Source organism: Miniopterus natalensis, chromosome 3, assembly GCF_054644295.1.
Source record: "Miniopterus natalensis isolate mMinNat1 chromosome 3, mMinNat1.hap1, whole genome shotgun sequence".
NCBI classification, from domain to species: Eukaryota; Metazoa; Chordata; class Mammalia; order Chiroptera; family Miniopteridae; genus Miniopterus; species Miniopterus natalensis.
Genome location: NC_142083.1, coordinates 92,613,669 through 92,635,268, shown reverse-complemented (window position 1 = coordinate 92,635,268; position 21,600 = coordinate 92,613,669). Strand labels below are relative to the sequence as shown.

Here is a 21,600-nt window from a genome sequence, read left to right as displayed (position 1 = left end):
AGAGATGACATTCAGACCATTAAGGGAAAACCCTGCATATAAAGAAACATGGAGGCCCAGCTGGGCGTGGCTCAGCGGTTGAGCATTGACCTAGGAACCAGGCGATCAGGGTTCGATTCCCGGTCAGGGCACATGCCGGGATCGTGGGCTCGATCAATGACTCATCATTGATGTTTCTATCTCTCTCTCTCTCTCCCTTTCCTTTCCTCTCTCTGAAATATATATATATAAATGGAGGAGGTATCAAGGCCAAAGCCGGCTGCAGAGTATCTGTCTGAATCTGCTGGTCAGGGAGGCTTCTATGTAGTAGAGCAGCCTGGATGAGGCAGAGCTGATTTGAGGAATGAAGTGATCAGTCCTGAGACTGACAAAGGGCTCTTGGTGCCTCTTGAAGAGCCTGCACATAGAAGTGGACTGTCACAGTTGGGTTATTTTGTTAATTTCCCCTACCACTCAGGACATCACAGCTGTGTGTGAGCACATGTTCATTCATCTCTCACCTGTTCACTCCACAGTCTGTGCCTCACTGCTGTCCCCTGCTGTGTTTCTTTTACTCTGTCTGTTCTCCCCCTCTTGCCATGGACCCCCACATTCTCTGTCCCCACTGCTTTCCGTCTCATGCCCCCTCCCTTATTCTTGTTCACTTCACACATGCTGTCCATCCCTGTCATGAGACCTCTCCCTTGCTTTCCTTTTCTTTCAGTGTCTGTTTGTGTCCTTCCCTGTGTCTTCCTTTCTCTGTCTCTCTCTCTGGTCTCTCTTTCTCCGTATCTTCCTTTCTGTATGTCTCTTGCCTACTCTCAGTATTTTCCTTCTTTACCTAACATACTCCCCACTGCCTGTTTCCTTCCTTTTCAGGTTCTTTCGGGCTCTTTTTCTCTCTGTACAACTGAACACATCCACGCTGGACCTAGAGGGAATGCAGATCCTCACCTAGGAATACGTTCCTGTCCTTCTTCTGTTTAACACCCCTGTAGAGGGCCTTCTATACAGGTCCAAGGTGCACCCGTCCTTCTGATGGAGGGATACAGTTCTCTCCTCACACATGACTGGCCCTTGTAACGACACTGGGGTCTGCTGCTACTGATGAAATAGCAGTGCTCTAGCCTGGGGTGGGGCAGAGACAGGACGACAGTCATCAGGTTGGAAGCAAAGCAAGGCAAGGGAGGTTAGGCCTCTGAGGGCAGGATTGGGGTAGGTAAGCAGCCATGTGATGACGCCGGAGTAGACAATAAGAAAACCCAGGCCAAGCCCAATGGACCACATAAAAGTCTGTCTAACATCTCTGGGAAAGAATGACTTCTAGAGTGAGTCAGTACAAAGTGAAATGGGAACTTCAAGAGAAAAACCAACCGCAGCTCACCTGGGTCTCCGTGGTACAGAGAACAGCACCTGTCTCCTGGTCTTGAAGTCCCTTCTGGAGATGGTTCCCGGCAGCCTGTGCAGTAAGCCAGGCTGGGGGAGAAACATCCACTATGAGAGGGCAGCTTCCACATGGCAGACACAGAGCAGGGGTTTGAGTGGCGTCCCTGGGCCAGCGCACCAGCAGCACGTGGGAACCTGTCACAGATGCGTATTCCAGGCCCCACCTCAGATCTACTGAACCCGAAAGTCCAGAAGTGATGCCTGGCAGTGTTTTAACAGGCCCCCCCAGATAAGTCCAATGCACAAGTCTGAGGAAGACTTTCATAGCCAGTGGCCTCACGATGTTTAGAGGAGTTCATTTTACTACATTCTTCTTCCCATAATAGCTTTCTTTGTTTTTTTAAAGTTTTTTTTCTTTCATTCCAAAGAAATATGTATACGTTATAGAAAGAAAAATGTTAAGACAATAATGGTGGTGGTGGGCAGTATCTCATAGCCAAATACTAGAGATACCCAAATACTCTTAAAAATACCACAGAAACTCACCCTGGTGGTGTGGGTCAGTGGTTAGAGCATCTGCCCATGCACCAAAGGGTTGTGGGTTTGATTCCTGGTCAAGGGTACATACCTGGGTTGCGGGTTTGATCCCCTGCCTGGTCAGGGTGCATGCCAGAGGAAGCCAGTCGATGTGTCATTTTAATATCGACGTTTCTCTCTTGCACCCCCCCCCGCCCCCGTCCCTTTGACTCTCTCTAAAAATCAATGGAAAAATACCCTCAGGTGAGAATTAACAAACAAACAAAAAATACCACAGTAACTCAAGCCTTTCATTTTTATTTTTTCCAGACCAAGATAATATATTCTTTCCCAGATCCCACCTTCAGGAATTCTACAAAGAAAATGGTTCATTTTGATGACTTATTAATGCACCTTCAAAGGACATTCAGAGGTCTGTGACCTTGGGGAGGTTACAACACTTGGGATCTGAATGGCCTGTGGACACGGTGAGTAAAGGGAACAGACCTGGAACACAGTGAGCGCTTGCCCCTCTTTATTCAGATCCCAAAGCCTCAGAAATCACACACCAGAGAACATAGATGTTCCCAGAGATTAAAAGGAAATAAAATGCTAAATGGCAAAGTTTAAAAACATATTGATAGAGTACTTGCATCATTTAAAAAATACAAAAGCACCCTAGCCAGTTTGACTCATTGGCTAGAGCACTGGCCCTTGGACTGAAGGGTCCTGGGTTCGATTCCAGCCAAGGGCACATACCTGGGTTGCAGGCTCTAATCCCGAGGCGTGCAGGAGGCAACCAGTTGATGTGTCTCTGTCACATCGATGTTTTTTTTTTTTTCTCTCTCTCTCTCCCCCCCCCACTCTCTCTGAAAAGCAATGGAAAAAATATCATCAGGTGAGGATTTAAAAAAAAAAAAAATACAAAAGCAAATAAACCCCTTAAACAATTATCCATTTCATCAACAGAAGCTTGCCAATTTAAACAGCATGAAGACACCATGTTTTCCTCCAGGATTTGAGTTATATAAAGATGAGCTAGCTTTTAAAACTTATTTAACAACCTGCAATGGCATCTTTCAATTGAGCAGAAAAAGCAGCAGTGGGCTATCTAGAAATGTATGGAGCCAAAGTGCTTCATGGTAAGAGACTGATAAATATAGAGCCTTGATCTGTCCATGCAATGGAACATTAGTCAGCCCTAGAAAGGAATGAAGTAGTGATACATGCTGGAAACATGCTAAATGAAGAGGCCAGACACAAAACGTCACATATTACAGGATTCCATTTCTATTACAGATTCATCCAGAACAGGCAAATCCAGAGAGAGAGAATGAACAGCAACTGCCTAATGGTTCCAGCGTTTCCCTTTAGGGGAATAAAATGTTTGGAACGAGAGACGTAGTGACTGTATGACTGTGTTTTTATCCTCATCCAGGAGTGATTTTAGAGAGAGTGGAAGGAGAGGAGAGGGCGAGAGGAGAGAGAAACATCGATGTGACAGGGACACATCGATTGGCTGCTTCCCTCATGCACCCTGACTGGGGGCAGGGATGGGACCTGCAACCCAGGTACGTGCCCTTGACCTGGAAGTGAACTCACAACCCGCCGGTATGCAGGCCAACACTCTGACCACTAAGCCACACTGGCCAGGGCTGGATAACATTTGTAATGTATTAAATGCCACTGAATTGTTCACTTGAAAATGGCTAATTTTATGTTATGTGAATTTCACCTAAATTAAGAAAAATTTTCTTGAAATTTTTTTCTAAAAAAATTGAGACAAAAAAAATAGAGCTTCTGAAGGAAATTAAGCTGGATGGGGCAGGGGATTTATTTAATGTCCTTAAGTACATGAGGAACTGCCATGCAGAAGGGTCATGGTAGACATGCTCACCATAATACAACTAATTCCAAAATAATAGAATTAAATTGTAATTAAAGAGAATTTGGCTAACATGCAAAGGATTTCCACCCTGTTAATGTGCTTTTACCATCAACTAATTTGAAGTCTTGTTTTTTAGGTATATTTCAAAGGCATTTAATCTGGAACCCAGGGGCAAAGTCAAGCTCAGACCTGCACTTCCCATAGATGATTGTTCCTGCCCCACCTCAGGTGAGGGTGCAGGCTTCTGCTTACCTTCTGACTGTTCCTAGGTGGTCTTCACTGTGAGCTCTGTGACCCCTTCAAAGTCTGTTCCTCTAGATGAACTCCCTGTTTCAGATGGTATTTCAGGGATTCTTTGGCTGCCCACAAAGGGGCTGTCTCCTGGAGGAGCACTTTTAAGTCCTTCCCAGGATCCAGGACCTGAGAGCAGGCCCCATCATCTGTCATTACACATCGCTGCCTATGCTGGACTTTACAACCCCTAAAAGTCGCATTAGAAAAGGATGTGACATGGAAGCAGAACAGAAATATTCTCAGGGCCACTGTAAGAAAAAGAAAAAGAAAAAAAAAAAGGATAGGATTTGGTCTTAGATGATTAAGATCATTTATATGAAAGCACCTTGTATAGAGCCTGCCACCAAAAGTGCTAAAGGTGGTATACTTTAGAAAGCTCCTGTGATCTCAACGCTACTGCCGTTTCCTCTCCCCCCAAATCCACACATGATCAAGTGCAGACCCTTCCACCTTCAAAAGATCTTTCCATGGGTCCTCATTCTATCTCTGTACTCTCCAGCCTGTTCAAGGACACTATCCTGTCTGGACTGGGCTACTGTCATCGCAGCTTAACTGTCTACCCTTCATCCTCTCTGCTGCTGGACCCTCTAATCCATTTGCCTCAACACAGAATCCAGTAGATCTTTTAAAAATGAAAGATCACATCCATCCCTGATAACACTCTTTAGTGGCTTTCTATTGCACACAGAATAAAACCCAAACTCCTCTTCACAGCCTGAAAGGCCCTGCATGACGTGGCCCCTCCCTTTCTCTCTCACTTTCTCTCATACCACTCTTCTTAATCCTGAAGCTCTAGTCACAAACCCTCCCTTCTTTTTCAAATGTGCAAAGCCCTCCCCCACCCAAGGCTCTTGGAGTGTGCTGTGCCCTGGGGCTGCAGTGCTCTCCTTTCAGCTCTTGGCACAACCAGCTCTTCCTCCCTCACGTCTTAGCTCAGCTGTCCCCTTGGAGGACATTGCCCCACTACCTGTCTCCCCCAGGTCATTCTCTATCAGATCACCTTGCTCATTCCTTCAAGCGCATATCTGAAAGTATCTTTATTCACTTGCATATTGTCTGTTTTCCCCATGGAATGCAGGAGTCAGCAGGCCAGGGGCCATGTCTATCTTGTTCACTGTAAAATCCCCAATATCTGGCATATCATTGGTACTTAAAAATCAACTTTTTTCTTTTGTAGCCATCTTCATTCTTTAAATCCCAACTTTATACCTCGTCCTTAAAGTGCTTGAGAGGTACTGAGAGACAACTGGGTCTTGAGAAATGGTATCATCCTGTCACTTCTCACCTCCACTTGCTCTCCTCCACTTCACTGCCATGCTAGGTTTCAGATAGCTGTTTTAACCCTTACATTCCTGTACTGTTTTCATTCCTATTAAGAGTTAGGTTCTGGCCCCAGCTGTTATTGCTCAGTGGTTACAGCGTCAGCCTGTGCACCAAAGGGTTATGGGTTCAATTTCTGGTCAAGAGCATGTACCTGGGTTGCAAGTTGGATCCCCAGCACCGGTCAGGATGTATGCAGAAGGCAACCAATAGACGTGTCTCTCTCACATCGATATTTCTCCCCCCTTCCCTTCCACTCTCTCTAAAACACAATGGAAAAATATCCTCGGGTTAGGATTAACACCAACAAAAAAGAGTTTGTTTCTGAAATGGTGGGAAACAGCAAGGGAGAGATCATCACCAAGAGGAACTGGGACCAGGATGGTTATTAGTATATAGGGTTTCCCGCTCCATGTAGTTCACCTCTCCAAACTCAAACTTCATAAATGTGCTACTGCTCGCCCTTCTCCACTCCATTCTAATTATCATTAATAGTCCCAATCACATGGATTTTCAATTAACTTCTTTGATTTCTTACCTAATGCATTACCACCACCCTGCTCTTCCCTCTCCAAGTTATGTCAAAACTACAAAGTTTCATTTATATCCCACCTTCTCACAGGGAAACACAAGCCCTTCTGTTCCAGCCACGCAAACTCAGCACCCAGTGAGCTGCTTCCTGCTTAGGCCACGGACCCACTTAGGCTATGGCATTCCTCTGATCCATACTCCGCCCTTACTCTATGCCTCTCCCAGACTTCTGACCCGGATTTCAGATGCTGTTTTCCGCCAAATCTCCCACAACCAAGGCCCTACTTTTACTTTTTCTCCCACTGAGCCTTTTATACTTTTTTTCTCCCCAAATTTACAAGATTGTTACACTAATCCGATCTCAGGCCCAGTCCCTACCTCCACATGAGGATATTTTATGAAATTTGTCACTGTCCTTTACTGACCAGTTAATCCAGGCAACAAGTACCAACTCTAATACAACTTTGTCTGGTGTACCACCCATGGCATTGTGCCTTCAAGGAACCTTCTAGCAAGAGAGATTAGATTAAATTTCCTGAATTCCTTAGTGAAGGATAGTTGTCCTTTCCCTAACCTTCTTTTGGAGAACTATTCTGAATATTTTTACCACTTTAATTAAGGACTCTAGACATTCACTGAATATATGAATGTGTAAGTTATTTCAGCAAATGTGAAATTCTTCCCATAGACTAAGGGCATAGGACTACTCAAGCTAGCTACTACTTTGGTGGGTGGCAGAGTACTAGTGTGCATTTCTCAACTAAGCACCTCTCCAGTAACTAGATTCCTGTGCTCCTCACCCCAACTTCATATAATCAAAACCACAGAAAAGGTCCTGACTCCCTTTTCTCACCTGTTGCCCAGGTACTCTGTACATCCTCAGTCAGAGCCACGGCTTCCTCATCATTTTCTGGATGCTGCTTCACCCAGGTCTGGATCTCCTTGGGCAAGATTGTGAGAAACTGCTCCAAAACCAGCAGCTCCAGGATTTGCTCTTTGAGTGTGTCTTAGGCCACAGCCACTGACAACAGAGTTTCCAGAGTGTGTTAAAAGCTTCATGGGGGCCAGCTACCTCCTGGTAGCAAAACCGCCTGAAGCACTGGCGGGAAGCAGCAAGGTCAAGGCTGTTGTGAAGGGCTGATTTCTGTCTCTGCGTGGAGTCCTTGCTTGGGGATGGCCTTGCCTGAGGACTCCGTTGCAGCCATCCTTTGCCTCATGAACTGGCTTGCTGGTTGCCACTTCCACCATGGGGCTCAGATTCCATCTCTTCACATCTTTGGGAAGTGGTTCTCCTGGATACCACAAAAGGAATCAGAGACATGACAGTGACATAGATGAGCAGAATCATAATTGAAAGGGGCCTCCCCGGCCGGATAGCTCAGTTGGTTAGAGCGTCATCCTGATACACCAAGGTTGCATGTTTGATCCCCTGTAGGAGACATACAAGAATCAACCAATAAATGTATAAGTGGAACAACAAATCGATGTTTCTCTGTGCCCATGCCTCTCTCTCTAAAAATCAATAAAACAAAAATTGAAAAAAAGAAAAAGGGCTCAATAAAGAGAGAATGGAAAAATACAGCATAAAACTGTCTCATATTCCTTCCCTCTGCTTCTTGTGATTTCTCTCCGTTTCCTTTATTCCCTCCACCTCTAAGCCAAGGACCTAAAGCACTAGAAATATGAAAAAATATAGTTTTCTCCCAGCAAGATTTCTCTCTGCTAATGAATTCCTCAAACTCTCATGTTCCCCATGTCTGGGTTCTGTCCCTGCCCTTCCCCACCCTCGAGCCTGGACCCACCTTTCCAATTGTCACTTTCTCTTAGAGTAAGTAGTATGTGAGTACCTCTTGATTAACCTCTTTATCACTATGACACCCTCCTGCTACCACCACCTACACAATGTGGATGACACGTGACGGTTTTGTTTTGCTGTATGTTGCCACCCCCTCCCCACCCAGCATTTCTTCCCCACTTCTTATAGCAGCATCTTCCTTTTTGAAAGAGCTCCTCTCTATCCTATCCTCTCTGGTGGGAAAATTCATTACAACACTGTTCTCCCTACCCTAGGGGTGGGCATCTGAAAAAGGTTGGGCCTGTCAAAATTCTGAGAGTGACTTATTGGTGGGGAGGGAGGAGTTCAATTTCCTGGGAATTGCTAAGTTGGGAGGATGTAAAACTGGAGCTATCTGCAATTATGTCCCACTCAACATTCTACTCCGCCAAAGGGGTGAGCCTGTTTACAGGAATAAATGGATTCAGGTTGCCTTCTTCCAAAGAACTTGGAACTGCCTTCATTTATATTACCTTTACATTTCAATATGGCAGTACGGGCTAGAGATAGAGGAATCACACACATTGTTAGCAGTCCTTTTTAACAAAAAAGGGAGCATCACGTAGCTCCTCAGCAGCAAGGCCCTCCCATGCCCGCTTGCCTTACACATTTTCGTACATCCCCACTTTATCTGGAATAACTGAATAAATGCTATCCCAGTTTCGTGCAGAAGGCAAAGTCGGCACTCCTCTTGGCCCTAACATCCCATTCATAACTTTAAAACTCTGGTCTCTCAAAAACGTGTTTCCTTCTGGCGACGATTCACTCAGAGGAAAGCATGAGAATGGGGACCGGATTGATTTACTTCAAGGATGGACTGAGTACTCCTAATGCACTCGATGTTAAAAAGGTTCGGTCCTGCGGCTGAAGTGGCGCAGGGAAACAGCCGCAGGCTCCCGCTGCAGCGAGGCGGGGATGAGACGATCAGGGTCACAGGCCAGGAGGAGTCCGGGCTCCGGCACAAAGATCGGAACCTGGTCTGGTCCTCTCGGGAACAAGGGCCGACCGCCCTGAAAAGACTCCGGTGGCAAAAAGCACCCGGGCCAGCATGGTGCCCAGCTGCGAGCTCGAGGCCTGGAGCAAGCAGAGAACTCACCAGACCCAAGCGCCCCAGGCTATTCAAAGTCGTTCAGCCGCCCGGCCAGAAGCCAGCGCGCGCTCCTTGGTGTTAGTCTGCCCTCTCCGAACGTGAGCGTACCGTGCCAACGGACTACAACTCCCAGAGTGCACTATAACGGCTGGGAACAGTTCCTCGCCAGCAGCGACAGATGTAGCAGCCAATAGACAGGAGAGACTGGCCCAACGAGCCAATCCCTCTATGGGGAAGGCGGGCTCTCCCATGGCGTAGTTCCTCCGCAGCCAGTGGGCGTGTCTGCGACTAGAGGCTTCTGCCCCGCCCCCAGCCCTGGCTCCGGGATTCTGGTTTCCTGTCCCTAGAGAGGTGAGTGTGCTGCAGGTGGGCGCGGGGGACTGTGCTGATGGTGATGTTGCCTTCCCAGGGGCCAGCCTGGGCTTGCACCGAGCCACGAAGTTGAGCCGCGCCCCGGAGTGCGGGAGCTTCGCCAAGCTCGGGGCCAGCTGGGGCGCGGGGCCCGAGCTGGGCGCTCTCCGAGGCCGGAGAGGCTGGGCCTTTGGAGTCTCTAGAACGAGCCCCCACCGTGTCTCCCAAGCCCTGCTCGCGAGCAGGAGGCTTTCGCTAACTCCTAACCCCTGGCTTGCGCCGCGGCCTGCCTGGGATCACCCTGTAGCTACCGGCGAGATGCTGGAGGTCTGCCTAACCAGAATACGGGACAGTTGGTGCAGGCTAACAGTCTGACAACTTGAACTTTTCCTAGGGATTCCTGACGGCCCCTTAGGTCATATTGATCATTTCTTCTGAGACTTCTTGCGCTTATCGCTGAAATAAAAGCAGTATTTCCCCCCAGTTTCCTTTTAGGACGTTATGACTTTTCTCCTTCACAAGACAGTTCTAGAGACTGTCGGAACGACAGACTCTTTCCACTCCCAGGCACTGTGTTGTCTTCAGGAGTTTGGAGTCAAGGGCAGCGAATGAGAAGGCCCTGTCTGCATCCTGTCCTCAACATCTTCAGAAGAACTTCGTTTAGCATTTAGAAAGACCTCTCCAGGGCCATGATCCCTCAGGCTTGAGCTGTTTACAAGGAGAGAGAAGCTGTCTCCTGAGCCCCAAAATGGCAGCTAAGATGGAGATAACTTTGAGCTCTCAGACCCACATTCAGGCTTCCTCCAAGCAAGAGAGACACATCATAACAAAGCTAGAAGAGAAGCCGGGGATGGCTCTGCAAAAAGACTGCCCCGATCCTGAGGTCTCCCGCCAGAGCTTTAGACGGTTTTGTTATCAAGAGGTGTCTGGACCCCAAGAGGCACTCTCCAGGCTCAGACAGCTCTGCCGGCAGTGGCTGCAGCCAGAGATGCATACCAAAGAGCAGATTTTGGAGCTGCTTGTGCTGGAGCAGTTTCTGAACATCCTGCCCCCAGAGATCCAGACTCGGGTCAGGCATCGATGTCCAATGAGCAGCAAGGAGATGGTGACTCTGGTGGAAGATTTTCACAGAGCAGCCAAGAGACCAAAGCAGTGGGTAAGGAGGGTCTTCTTTAATGGTCCCCAGGATTTCTTTTTGATCTGGATAGTGTTTGGTCTCTGGAACCCTCCCTAATTAGAGGCCAGAAATTGACCGGATGGCTTCAAACATGTTTTCTGGCCTCTATTTTTGAGAACACCCCACTCCTTCCCTGATGTACCAGGTTTTCAGAAAACCCAGCCACTGGTCCTTCAGTGAGGAAGTAGAGGACCAAGTAAGGTTATTGGGTCTTTGCTGATAGATCTCCCCTCCATTCCTTTTGAAGTTTTCCTGCAATCAGGATCCTTAACAGACAGCCTAATCCTTTTGGGTAGGAATTTGAGTTTAGGGGAACTTCATTGGACCTTGTTCCAGTCAGGTGCCTTGCGTATTGCCTTTGGATCAGGAAGTCACAGCTCAATTGGCTAGTATTCCTTCCAGCCCCCAGGCCCTAAAGTCAAACCAAAGTTGGGTCCTAAGCAGGAAGCAAACAACCACGTACTTTGGGGAATGGAAGCAGTTAGGGAACAGGAGTGGGGCAGTCCTTTTAGAGCCCACTACAACTGGGATCTCCTTACCAGGAGAGCCTTGGGTAGAACAATTTATTAGATAAAGATGGTTTTTAATGGGCCTCACTATACTGCCTCCCAGTTCTACAGAGCCTGTTTTCAGAAGAAGTAGGGAGGCAGGTGGGCATAGAGTGGGAGTCTGCTGAGCCCGTGTCATGGCCGACCCTGATGCCTGCCCTCTGATGACTTTGACTCCAGGCTTTGAGCAAGGCCTAAGCTTTAGGAGTATCCACTCAAGAAGTACTGGCTGATTTGAAGCAGCCTCATTCTTGTCATTCTCCATGTCCTTCCCTGTGCTTCCTTTGATAGTTTCAGCAGTCTTTATCAGAGTTTACCTCCAGGCCATTATCAGGAATACCCAGGGTAAAGGGGTCATTACAGAGCAGTGAGAGATCAATCTGCCTTCAGTCAGTCCTCTGGCTACACTCTAATGCCTAGGGCTTGTTCCTAGGTGGCCGTTTGTATGCAAGGGCAGAAGGTGCTCTTGGAGAAAACTGGATCCCAGCTGGGAGAACAGGAACTGCCAGATTTGCAACTGCAGACTCCTAGGAGATATCCTAGGGAGAGCTGTCTGGAAGAGGCTTCCCAGGCAGGACTTCAGGACCAGCTTAGCCCTCATCATTGGGGAAAATCCCCTCTCCTTCTGGAACCAGCCACCAAATTGGCTGGGGCAGGTAAATACTCTGTGCCTCCTCTCTCCCTCTCATCAGTATTTATCTCCATCAAAGCATTCATGGTTCTGAAAAGCCATAGGAGAGGTGTTATTTTTTTAAAATGTTGTATGTAGTAGTATATCCTTTATTCCCAAACAAATTTTACTAATTAGAGTGGTAGTGATACTACACATAAGAAGTATGGTTTTATTTTCTGTCAATGACTATTTGACAGTGCAGTACACAACAGGACTTTTCTAGTGCCTACTTTTCTATCCCTTTCAGAGCTTCCTGTAGTGAATTTAAGTCCAGATATGACCACTGATGAACTTCCATGCAAGCAGTAGCTGAGTTTCATCACTTAAAATGGTCCCATGTTTAGAAGGGGCCTAAAGAATGTTCTTTTCATTAGAGAGAAAGCTCACTCCATATTATTTTCTGCCTCTTTCTCTTCCTATGACATTTTCTATGCTTTAAACTTAATATATATATGTTTTTATTGATTTCAGAGAGAGGGAGAGGAAAAGAGAGAAATATCAATGATGAGAGTCATTGATAAGCTGCCTCCTGCACGCCCCCTACCAGGGATCAAGCCTGAAACCCAGGCCTGTAGCCCTGACTGGAAATTGAACCATGACCTCCTGGTTTATGGGTTGACACTCAACCACTGAGCCATACTGGCTGGGCTGTACTTTAAACTTTTGAGACCACTTCCCTAGCTATCTGTGGTATAATGCCAGTATAATTGTTAGCCCTGCTCCACACAGCCCTGTGACCTCTAAAACTGAATGACAGTGACACTTTGGTCAGTCTTGATGATGTGAATACAGGATATAATCAGCAGGTTTGAGAAGAGAGTTACAAGAAAACTAGAGCCTTGATCCCTTCAAATATGCTACATTCAATGAAACCCTTTGGTTTGATTGTTCTCAGCACTCAAGAATGGAGAAGAAATGGGGCATCCAGTAGAAAACTGTTGTGACTCTCGCCCATGTCCTGCCCCATAATCTATGGCAGTCTCTATCAGAGTTGACCTTCAGGCCATTATCAGGAAATCCCAGGGTAAAGGGGTCATTACAGAGCAGTGAGAGGTCAAGCTGCCTTCCATCAGTCCTCTGGCTGCGCTCTAATGCATAGGGCTTGTCATGGTCCTGAATAAAGTACACCATACACACTCCCTTCTACCTCAGCAGAAGGAACTGGGTGTGTGTGTGCAGTCTCTATGCTTTCATTTGATTCCCGAGAGAGTAGATTCTCATGCTTCTCATCCCTAAGATCCAACAGGGTCTTCCTTCAGAGCTGCACGGTCCAATATAGTTGCCACATGCAGCTGTTTAACTTTTATTTATTGAGATATAATTAACATACTATAAAATTCACCCTTATAAAGTGTGAATTTTAGTATAATTACACAGTTGTGCAACCATCACCACTAATTTCTGAATATTTTCATAACCTCAAAAAAGAAACCCATACCCATTAGCAGTCACTCTCCATCCCTCTTTCTCTAGTCCCTGGCAACAACTGTCTACTTTCTGTCTCTGGATTTGCCTATTCTGGACATTTCATTATCCAGAATCATACAATATGTGCTCTTTTGTGCCTGGCTTCTTTCACTTAACATATTTTTTTTAAGGTCCAAACATGCTGTAGTATGTGTCAGTAGTTTATTCCTTTTTAAGGCTAAATGATATTAAGTGGACATTTTGTTTATCAGTTGATGGACATTTGGGTTGTTTTCTCTTTGGGCTATTATGAATAATGCTATTGTGAATATTTGTTTACAAGTGAACATGTTTTTATTTCTGTTGGGTATGGAGTGGAATTGCTGGGTGATATGTTAACTGTGTTTAACTTTTTGAGGAAATGCCAGACTTTTCCAAAGAGGCTGTGCAATTCCGTTGGGTCTATGGGATTCCACTTTGTTTACATCCTTGCTAACACTTGTTATTGTCAGTCTTTTTTATTATAGCCATCCTATTAGGTGTGGAGTGGTATCTCATGGAGGTTTTGAGTTATTTCTCTTATAACTAATGATGTTGAGCATCTTTTCATGTGTTTATTGGTCAATTGTATATAGTCTTTGGAGAAATGTTTGTTGGGATCCTTTGCTCATTTTTTTTTTTTAATCCTCACCCGAGGATATTTTTTCCATTGCTTTTCAGAGAGAGTGGAAGGGAGAGAGAGAAACATCAATGTAAGAGAGACACATTGATTGGTTGCCTCCTGTACATGCTCTGATGGGAGCTGGGTATCGAGCCTGCAACCGAGGTATGTGCCCTTGGTTGGAATTTAACCTGGGACCCTTCAGTCTGTGGGCTGATGCTCTAACCACTGACCACACCAGCCAAGGCTCTTTTTACTTTCTTGATAGTATTGTTTGAAGCACAAATGTTTTTAATTTTAATTAAGTCCAGTTTATCTGTTTTTTCTTTATCTGCTTATGTTTTTGGTCACATATCTAAATTACCATTGCCTAATTTGAAGTCACAACGATTTATACCTATGTTTTGTTTAAAGAGAGATTGGTTTAGTTCTCACATTTAGGTATTGATCCATTTTGAGTTAATTTTTGTATATGTTGTAAGGTAGGGATCCAACTTCATTCTTTTGCATCTGGAAATCCAGTTGTCCCAGCACCATTTATGGAAAAGACTATTTTCCCCCATTGAATTGTCTTGACAACCTTGTTGAAAAGCAATTGATCATAATTGTGTGGGCTGCTTATTTAAATTAATTAAAAGTTTAAAGTCCAGTTTCTCAGTCACACTAGTCACATTTCAAGTACTCAATAGCTACATGTGGCTAGTGGCTGCCATATTGAATAGTGTGCATGCGCTCGCAATACACACACGCACACACATATTGCCCACATATCAGGAATTCTATGGGATAACACAGCTCTAGATCCTCTGACTTGCCCACAGGCCATTCCAGCTCATTTCCATCCTGATTCTCAATCCTGTTAGTCAGAAGTTGGTAATTTCTGTAACTAGGATGCATATCTAATCCACATTCCAAGTTCCAAACACAAGTGCTGTCAATTTTATAAGGAAAGAAAATTCCACATTTACTGGATTTACCATTATTTGAAGAAAAGGTGGTGGTCATTTAGTGTCCATGAAGAGAAAGTGTACTTGCAATGTTGAAACTCCAGCGCTTTCTTCTTTTCATTCCTTAGTTGATGTTCAGGCCTTATGGGTTTGCTCCTCCCTATTTCTCCTTTCCTAAGCCTTTCCTAAAGTTAGGAAGGAGGGAAGGGGTTGGAAAACTTGGTTCCTAACTTTAATATAAGTCAGACCATACCAGGAGCCTGTTAACTTTGCAAATTTCCAGGTACCACCCCCAGGGATTCTATTTAAGCAGCCTGCTTGTTTGGCAAGTTCCCAGATGAGTCTAATGCAAGTTGTCAGTGGAGGACCACAGTTTGAGAAACCTTACAGTATATTTCATAACTCTTTTGCTGAGGTTTTTTTCTTCGAAGCCCAAAGAATGAAACATATTCTTTCTAATTATAGAGGCCCCCAGAACCAAAAGTGAGAACAAGGAGAATCCACAACAGGAGGGGGGTAAAGGAGCAAAGCCATGTGCAATGTCACCCAGCAGATCCAAAGGGAATGGTCTGCAGAATCCTGAACCCAGAGGGGCGAATATGAGTGAATCCCGGTTGTCACGGAGGCAGGTCAGCCCCCCAAATGCTCAAAAGCCATTCACTCATTTCCAGAGACATTGCCGGGAACTGGAATATATCAGCAGCTCCCTAAAAAGCCATCCACTGAGAGAGCTGAAGAAAAGCAAAGGAAGTAAAAGAAGCCTAAGCAGTCGTTTGCAACGTCTTAGTCACCAGACGACCCACTCAGTGAAGAAACCTTACAAATGTGATGACTGTGGGAAAAGCTTCACATGGAATTCAGAGCTGAAAAGACACAAGCGAGTCCACACAGGGGAGAGACCCTACACATGTGGAGAGTGTGGAAACTGCTTTGGGCGGCAATCAACTCTGAAACTGCATCAGCGGATCCACACTGGAGAGAAGCCATACCAGTGCAGCCAGTGTGGGAAAAGCTTTCGCCAGAGCTCAAATCTTCACCAGCATCACAGGCTTCATCATGGGGACTGAAAGCAGAGCTTTGGTTTTCCTGTTCAGAAGGAAGGCATTTATTTGTGTTTCTCCTTCCCCTTAATTGCACATAAATCACAAAGACTGTCTGCATGACTTACAAGGAAAGCAAGAGGTCCCTGAGGAATGATGGTGCACATTTCAATGTTGAGGGATCCCAGACCATGCACAGTGACAGGATAAAGAAATGGCATGTCTGAGCAGTGGTTGAAAGGGAACTGGAGTGTCTGTTGGAGAGTGGGGTTTAACTACTGAGGGAGCATCAGTATGATCCTGCAGGTGTCCCCACCCCATGTTAAATATTTCCTGCACTACTTTATTTATCCTCAAAGATATATTCTATATATAGTTATACATTTGCTATTATATCAGGCAATCTTTATCATGCATACACTTCTTTAATAAAGATGGGTGATACACAAGAGTTTCAAGGCAAAAGTTCATTGGAATATAAATCCCCTAGTATTCGTTATGAAATTCCTGGCTGTTCATAACAAAGGACACATGAAGGGAGAATATGAACATGTTTGTGTGAGGAGAGGGTTTCCAGGTAATTGGACAGTGCTGTTAATAAAATAAATAAACACACACACATATTGAGGGATCTTTTTATATCAAAGCACCCTTGATTTGGAAAAAGAAAATCTATACAGCTGCTGCAACCCGGCCCAAGCCATAGGGAAAAGCTACAACCAGAAGCAAGTAGTGGATATAGACTGCTAAGAAGATGTCAAAGGGAATCCTTACTATCCTTTCTCACTTAGTCCAGTAGCTTTAATAACAAAATGATTGGGGTAATGAAAGTGTCCTAAAACTGGATCAGTTCAGTACATTTATAAAAATGATTGAAATGGATTAACTGTATGATATGTAATTTAAGCCAATATGAAGTTTCTAAAAATGACAATATATAAAACGTTAAAGTCCTAGAACTAGGCCTGAGAGATCATCTAATCCCATCCCTTTATTCTCTCAAAGTAGAAATTAAAATCCAATCATTATACAATTTTTATTCACCCTGGGCAAGCCAGCTGATCTCTGAGATGAGAGAAAACTTTTGGTAGATGGGTGCACTACCTCAAGCATCGATATCCTAAAGTCACTACCAGTCACCGCAGGGCTGTGACCTGAGCTGTCGTTACCCCTCTCCAGCAGAGGGTCAAGTGCACACACCTGCATCCCTGCCTTCCAGGTATTTGCACAGTTTCCTTTGTCCTTAGGACCTGCCACTCCCAGTTCCCTCCTCTCTCATCTCAAGAGTTGCCTGTTCTGCAAAGCCTTCTCTGGCAAGTTCTAGGCATACTTAGACTTAATGGCATGTCACTCCCTGCTCTACTCTGCACACCAGTGGTGCTCAAACTGGGAGTACATTTTGCCCCCCAGAGGACATTTGGCAATGTCTGGAAACATTGTTGGTTGTGACCTGGGGGAAGGAAAGATAGTTCCTGGCTCCTAGTGGTAGAGACCAGGAGTATGGCTAAACACCCTACAGTGCACAGGATGACCCCAACAACAGAATTATCTGATCCAAAATGTCAATAGTGCTAAGGTTGGGGAACTGCACCATACACAAAAAAGGTCTTTAAGGACAAGAACCTTGTTTTACCACCATTTTAGCTGTTGGACTTAGCCCATATGCAGCCAAGAGAAATAAAAAAATAGGTGTCAGTAACTGAATAGCTAAAGGCCGCTGCTTTACCCTCAAGGTCCATTTCTGCCTGAATCAGAGATCCTGGTGACAATCTGTTGAATGCAGTGGATGAAGCCTCTTGTCTTTGGGGCAGAGGTGGACTTAATGGAAGTCCAGTGGCCTTTGTCATAACTTTTGGTGGCCCTTTAGACTAATCCATGGTCTCCTCCCCAATAACTATATTAGATATTAGAAGAGTTTATCTGCATTATTAGGCCTGGACCATCTGGTGCCTCACTCCTATCTGGTGCCTCTCACTGGTTAGGGCCTCTTGGTTTCTCATTCTGTTCCTACCTTGCCCCTCTCTTTTCCACACCAATTTCATTGTGTTTGGGTTTTTTTAAATATATCTTTATTGATTTCGGAGAGGGCAAAGGAGAGGGAGGGAGGGGGGAGAGAGAGAGAGAGAGAAACATCAATGATGAGTCATCATTGATTGGATGTCTCCTGCACACCCCCAACTGGGGATCGAGCCTACAACCCGGGCATGTGCCTTGACAGGGAATCAAACAGTGATCTCCTGGATCCTAGGTTGATGCTCAACTGCTGAGTCACGCCCGGCCAGGCTCACTGTTGTTTCTGAATAACTTTCCTAATCCTATTTATGTCTGTATTAATTTCCTATGGTTGCTGTAACAGATAACTACAAACTTAGTGGCTTCAAACATCACAAACATCTCTTACAGTTCCAGAGGTCAGAAGTCCAAAATCAGTTTCGTTGAGCTGAAATCAAGGTGTAAGCAAGTCTGGTTCCTTCTGTGGGCTCTCAGGGGTGAATCCTGTTTCCTTGTGTTTTAGAGCTGCTAAGTGGATGCTTATATTCCTTGACTTGTGGCCCCTTCCTCCATCTTCAAAGTGTATCCCTCTAGTCTCTGTCACCACATCACCTTCTCCTCTGACTCTGACCCTCTAGCCTCCCTCTTGTAAGGAATATTGATTATATTTGGCTCACCTAGATAATCCAAGATAATATCCCCCATCTCAAGATCATTAATATAATCACATCTGCAAAATCACTTTTGCATATAAGGTAACATTCACAGGTTCCAGGGATTCAGGTGTGGACACTTTTGGGAGGCCATGATTCAGCCAAACACACTCACCTATTGAATCAACTTGGCTAATCAAAGATCTTTTCTAAATGTGGAAGAACGTAGATTTCCACTTTTCTTATAAGAGTTGAAATAAGAACTCTTCCTTAAATAAGAGCTTTGTTTCTTTGGTATAGTTTGAGCCTGTGTGTATGTGTTTTCTCTCTTCTGATTACAAATCAGTAACTGTTGAATCTTAATGTCTGTGGACCTTGAATAAAGGTGACAAAATCACCACTCTGACTATCACTCATTCCCAAAAATTGATGCTACCTCAACTCCCCCAGCCATTTTCCTTTAGCAGATAAGGTGATGAGTGCCTGTGAAGGTCTGAAGGCCTGGAAGAAGGCTCCTGGGCATCTAGCCACATTTGCAGGTCTGTACTCAGTTCTTGCTTTTTGGTTTTTTTTTAAATATATCTTTATTGATTTCACACAGAGAGGAAGGGAGAGGGAGAGAGGTAGAAACATCAATGATGAGAGTTGTTACTGATTGGCTGCCTCCTGCATGCCCCTAACTGGAGATTGAGCCCGCAACCCAGGCATGTGTCCCGACTGGAAATCAAACAGAGATCTCCTGGATCCTAGGTCGATGCTCAACAGCTGAGCGACGCCTGGCTGGGCAGTTCTTGTTTTTTAAATCCTCATCTGAGGGATATGGTTTTTTTTTAATTGGTTTTAGAGAGAGGAAGGGAGAGAAAGAGAAAGATTGATGTAAAAGAGAAACATCAATTGGTTGCCTCGTGTACACACCCCTTCCTCTAAAATCAATAAAAACATAAAGAACATCTTAAAAAAAAAAAAGTTAACCTTTGTCAGGGATAAAATCTACTCAGGCATAGAGTTCACCTTAGGTGAGACAGGCATACATAATACCCTCTTAAGAGTACATCAATTTCCAGTCTTTAGCAATGATAGTAACATATACTAATGGAATTTCATAAGTAAAATTGTGAATTGACTATAACAAATATTTGAGAGGATAACCAGATACTGCCATGTCTCATGAAAAACCATAGTCACTGTACTAGACAGAATTTTTGTGTTTTAAAAATCATCTCATCCTTTGAAAATTGCACTCTCATGCAATTTTTTACATCTACATAAATCACCCAAGGATAGGTATACCAATCCCCCTACCAACATGTGGATGAGACATGAAATCCTAATCATAAAACTGACCAAAGTTCCAAAATGCAGGAAAAACAATTACCTTACCCATCAAGGCCATATCCTCAAAACACTCCTGGGTGGTGTCTCTGCTGAGGGACCTCTGGGCAGGGTGCAGACTCACACTTTCCTCTTGAGAAAAATACACAGCCAGATCCTCAAATAGCCCACATCAGGACAAGAGGTGAGAACACCACCCCCTCATGCAGTCTAGGAAGGCTGAGAAGAGCTAGAAACATCAGATGCAAGGGAGAAAAGGGCTTGGTGTAAAATGTTCCTGAGTGCTGGGGCTGGGGTATAAATAAATGGTTTCTAAGGGCTGGCGGTGGGGATTGGGAAGGAGGAGCAAAAATGGACATACTTTTTGAGTCAGTGCTATAAGGACCAGGATGGTAAATGTGAAGTTCTAGAAGAGACTACTAGGAGAGAAAAGATGAGGGAACAGCTCTCCGGGAACATTAAATAAGGGTGCCCCAAGGTAAAGGAGAAGACTGAGCAGCTCAGGAAGAATCATGAAAGTCAGGGGTTCAGGGTTCTCCCAACAGCCTTCCCTTTGCTAGTCCCTCTCCTTCCATATGACACTTATTGCTAAGCTCACTGCAGCATCCCAACCAGGCCTATTTCTTCCTCTAAGTTTACCAGTCCTATAAATCAATTGTACTTCAGTGTGATTAAGAATCACCTGAAGGTTTTGTGTTTATTCAACAGGTGTGGTATGAAGCCCAGAAATCTGTAATTTGAGCAGCATTTCAGAAAGATACTTGGAACCCAGCCAGTGTGGCTCAGCGGCTGAGCATGGACCTGTGAACCTGGAGGTCACGGTTCTGTTCTGGTCAGGGCGCATGTCCGGGTTGGGGGCTCTGTGCAGCACGGAGGGGGCGTGCAGGAGGCAGCCGACGGATGATTCCCTCATCATTGATGTTTCTAGCTTTCTCTCCCTCTCCTTTCCTCTCTCTGAAACCAATTAAAAAAAAAAAAAAAAAAAAAGACACTTTGAGGTACTCTGTTATAGCCTTCTCCAATGGGCTCTGCTCCCCACTGGTGATTCTGAAAGTAAGAATTTGGTAAGCCATTTCTCCTCCGTGCCTGGCCTAGGAGCAAAGACAGCTTGGTGAAAGGACTGTCTTTGCTCTTGGAGATCAGGGCCCTCCCATGACATAGGGCTAACCTTCTAAAAGACCCGGAGGAGAGACCTGGTCTCACCTGGGCCGCGGTCGTCGAGAGCGTGGGCGCCATCTCGGGCGCGGGAGTGCCTTTTTCAAGACGCCACGGGGACTTCGGGTCAGAACTGGGAGGGACGAGAATAGCCCTTAGCGGTCCAATTCCGCTGCAAAACTCCTTCACGCACCCAAGGACTTAATCCCGACCCGCCAGGCCCCACATACCGCTGTGGAGCTAATGATTTTAGAAAACCTCCCGCTACCCAGGCAGAAGCACCAGAAAGCGACTCATCGAAACTCGAGACCACGAGTCCGGGCCACTGTGTCTCCCATGCTCCCATTTCCCCCTTCTTCTCCAGGAGCTGCCCCCAAACCGGCCAGAAGTGCCCGGCCCCCTAGCATTTACGCAACTCTGCCCTGTGATTGGCCAGTGTGACCGTGGCGGGGCCAGTTTTCTTCCCTTCTTCCCGTCCCGCTCTTTTTTTATTCTCACCCGAGAATGCTTATTGATTTTTAGAGAAAGGAAGGGAGAAAGAGAAAAACACCCCCGTGAGAGAGAAACACCCATCGCTTGCCTCCCCTAGGCGCCCTGATGGGAAATGGAACCCGCAACCTTTTTGGTGTGAGGGAGGGAAGACCCTCTAACCAACTGAACCACTGGGCCAGAGCGGCGCCAGTTCTCTTGCGTGGACCGTTAAACCCAGACCCAGGGCTCACCGGGCATGCTGGGAGATGTAGTTTCTTTCCGGGTTTTCCAAGAAAGTATTTCCGGTTCCGCTGCCTGGGTCTCCCTGGTGAGCTTCGGCGCCGCCTGACGCCAT

At 45.5% G+C, this 21,600-nt stretch overlaps 2 protein-coding genes, 1 long non-coding RNA gene and 1 pseudogene across 6 annotated transcripts in view; 2 read left to right on the top strand and 2 right to left on the bottom strand.

The window, feature by feature from the left end:
- The window catches only part of LOC148093559 (uncharacterized), a 27,406-nt pseudogene extending 19,913 nt beyond the window's left edge, over positions 1 to 7,493 (top strand). Inside the window, exons 4-6 of the transcript XR_015714274.1 lie at positions 2,212 to 2,369; positions 3,906 to 3,997; positions 6,779 to 7,493. The product of XR_015714274.1 is annotated as an uncharacterized LOC148093559 (transcript). The remainder of the gene's footprint in view (positions 1 to 2,211; positions 2,370 to 3,905; positions 3,998 to 6,778) is intronic.
- Positions 1 to 21,600, bottom strand: part of LOC107535825 (uncharacterized) — a 24,529-nt gene extending 2,929 nt beyond the window's left edge. The window contains exons 1-3 of the mRNA XM_087815213.1: positions 21,497 to 21,600; positions 20,823 to 20,907; positions 19,668 to 19,782 (exon numbers count right to left, since the gene is read on the bottom strand). Coding sequence (XP_087671339.1) covers positions 19,668 to 19,782; positions 20,823 to 20,907; positions 21,497 to 21,600 — 304 coding nt within the window. The remainder of the gene's footprint in view (positions 1 to 19,667; positions 19,783 to 20,822; positions 20,908 to 21,496) is intronic.
- LOC107535806 (uncharacterized) lies at positions 743 to 8,952 on the bottom strand. 2 transcript variants are annotated; one of them, XR_001603074.2, is made up of 4 exons: positions 8,845 to 8,952; positions 6,768 to 7,206; positions 4,022 to 4,311; positions 743 to 1,560 (listed from the first exon to the last, which is right to left on the bottom strand). It is a non-coding gene; the product is annotated as an uncharacterized LOC107535806 (long non-coding RNA). The 2 variants fall into 2 exon arrangements; XR_015714275.1 differs by lacking the exon at positions 743 to 1,560 and having other exon boundaries at positions 3,382 to 4,311.
- Positions 9,155 to 18,869, top strand: ZNF174 (zinc finger protein 174). Of its 2 annotated transcripts, XM_016211380.2 has the most exons (4): positions 9,155 to 9,189; positions 9,674 to 10,345; positions 11,348 to 11,570; positions 15,068 to 18,869. In XM_016211380.2, exons 2-4 carry the CDS (start codon positions 9,938 to 9,940, stop codon positions 15,667 to 15,669), a joined length of 1,233 nt encoding a protein of 410 aa, XP_016066866.2. In that variant the 5' UTR covers positions 9,155 to 9,189; positions 9,674 to 9,937; the 3' UTR covers positions 15,670 to 18,869. The 2 variants fall into 2 exon arrangements, with proteins under 2 accessions (XP_016066866.2, XP_016066865.2); XM_016211379.2 differs by lacking the exon at positions 9,155 to 9,189 and having other exon boundaries at positions 9,384 to 10,345.

Coding starts and splice junctions, on each gene's coding strand:
- ZNF174 (XM_016211380.2), top strand. CDS start 9,938: ATGGCAGCTAAGATGGAGATAACTTTGAGCTCTCAGACCCACATTCAG. Junction 10,346..11,347: donor CCAAGAGACCAAAGCAGTGG/GTAAGGAGGGTC, acceptor GCTTGTTCCTAG/GTGGCCGTTTGTATGCAAGG. Junction 11,571..15,067: donor CACCAAATTGGCTGGGGCAG/GTAAATACTCTG, acceptor TTCTAATTATAG/AGGCCCCCAGAACCAAAAGT.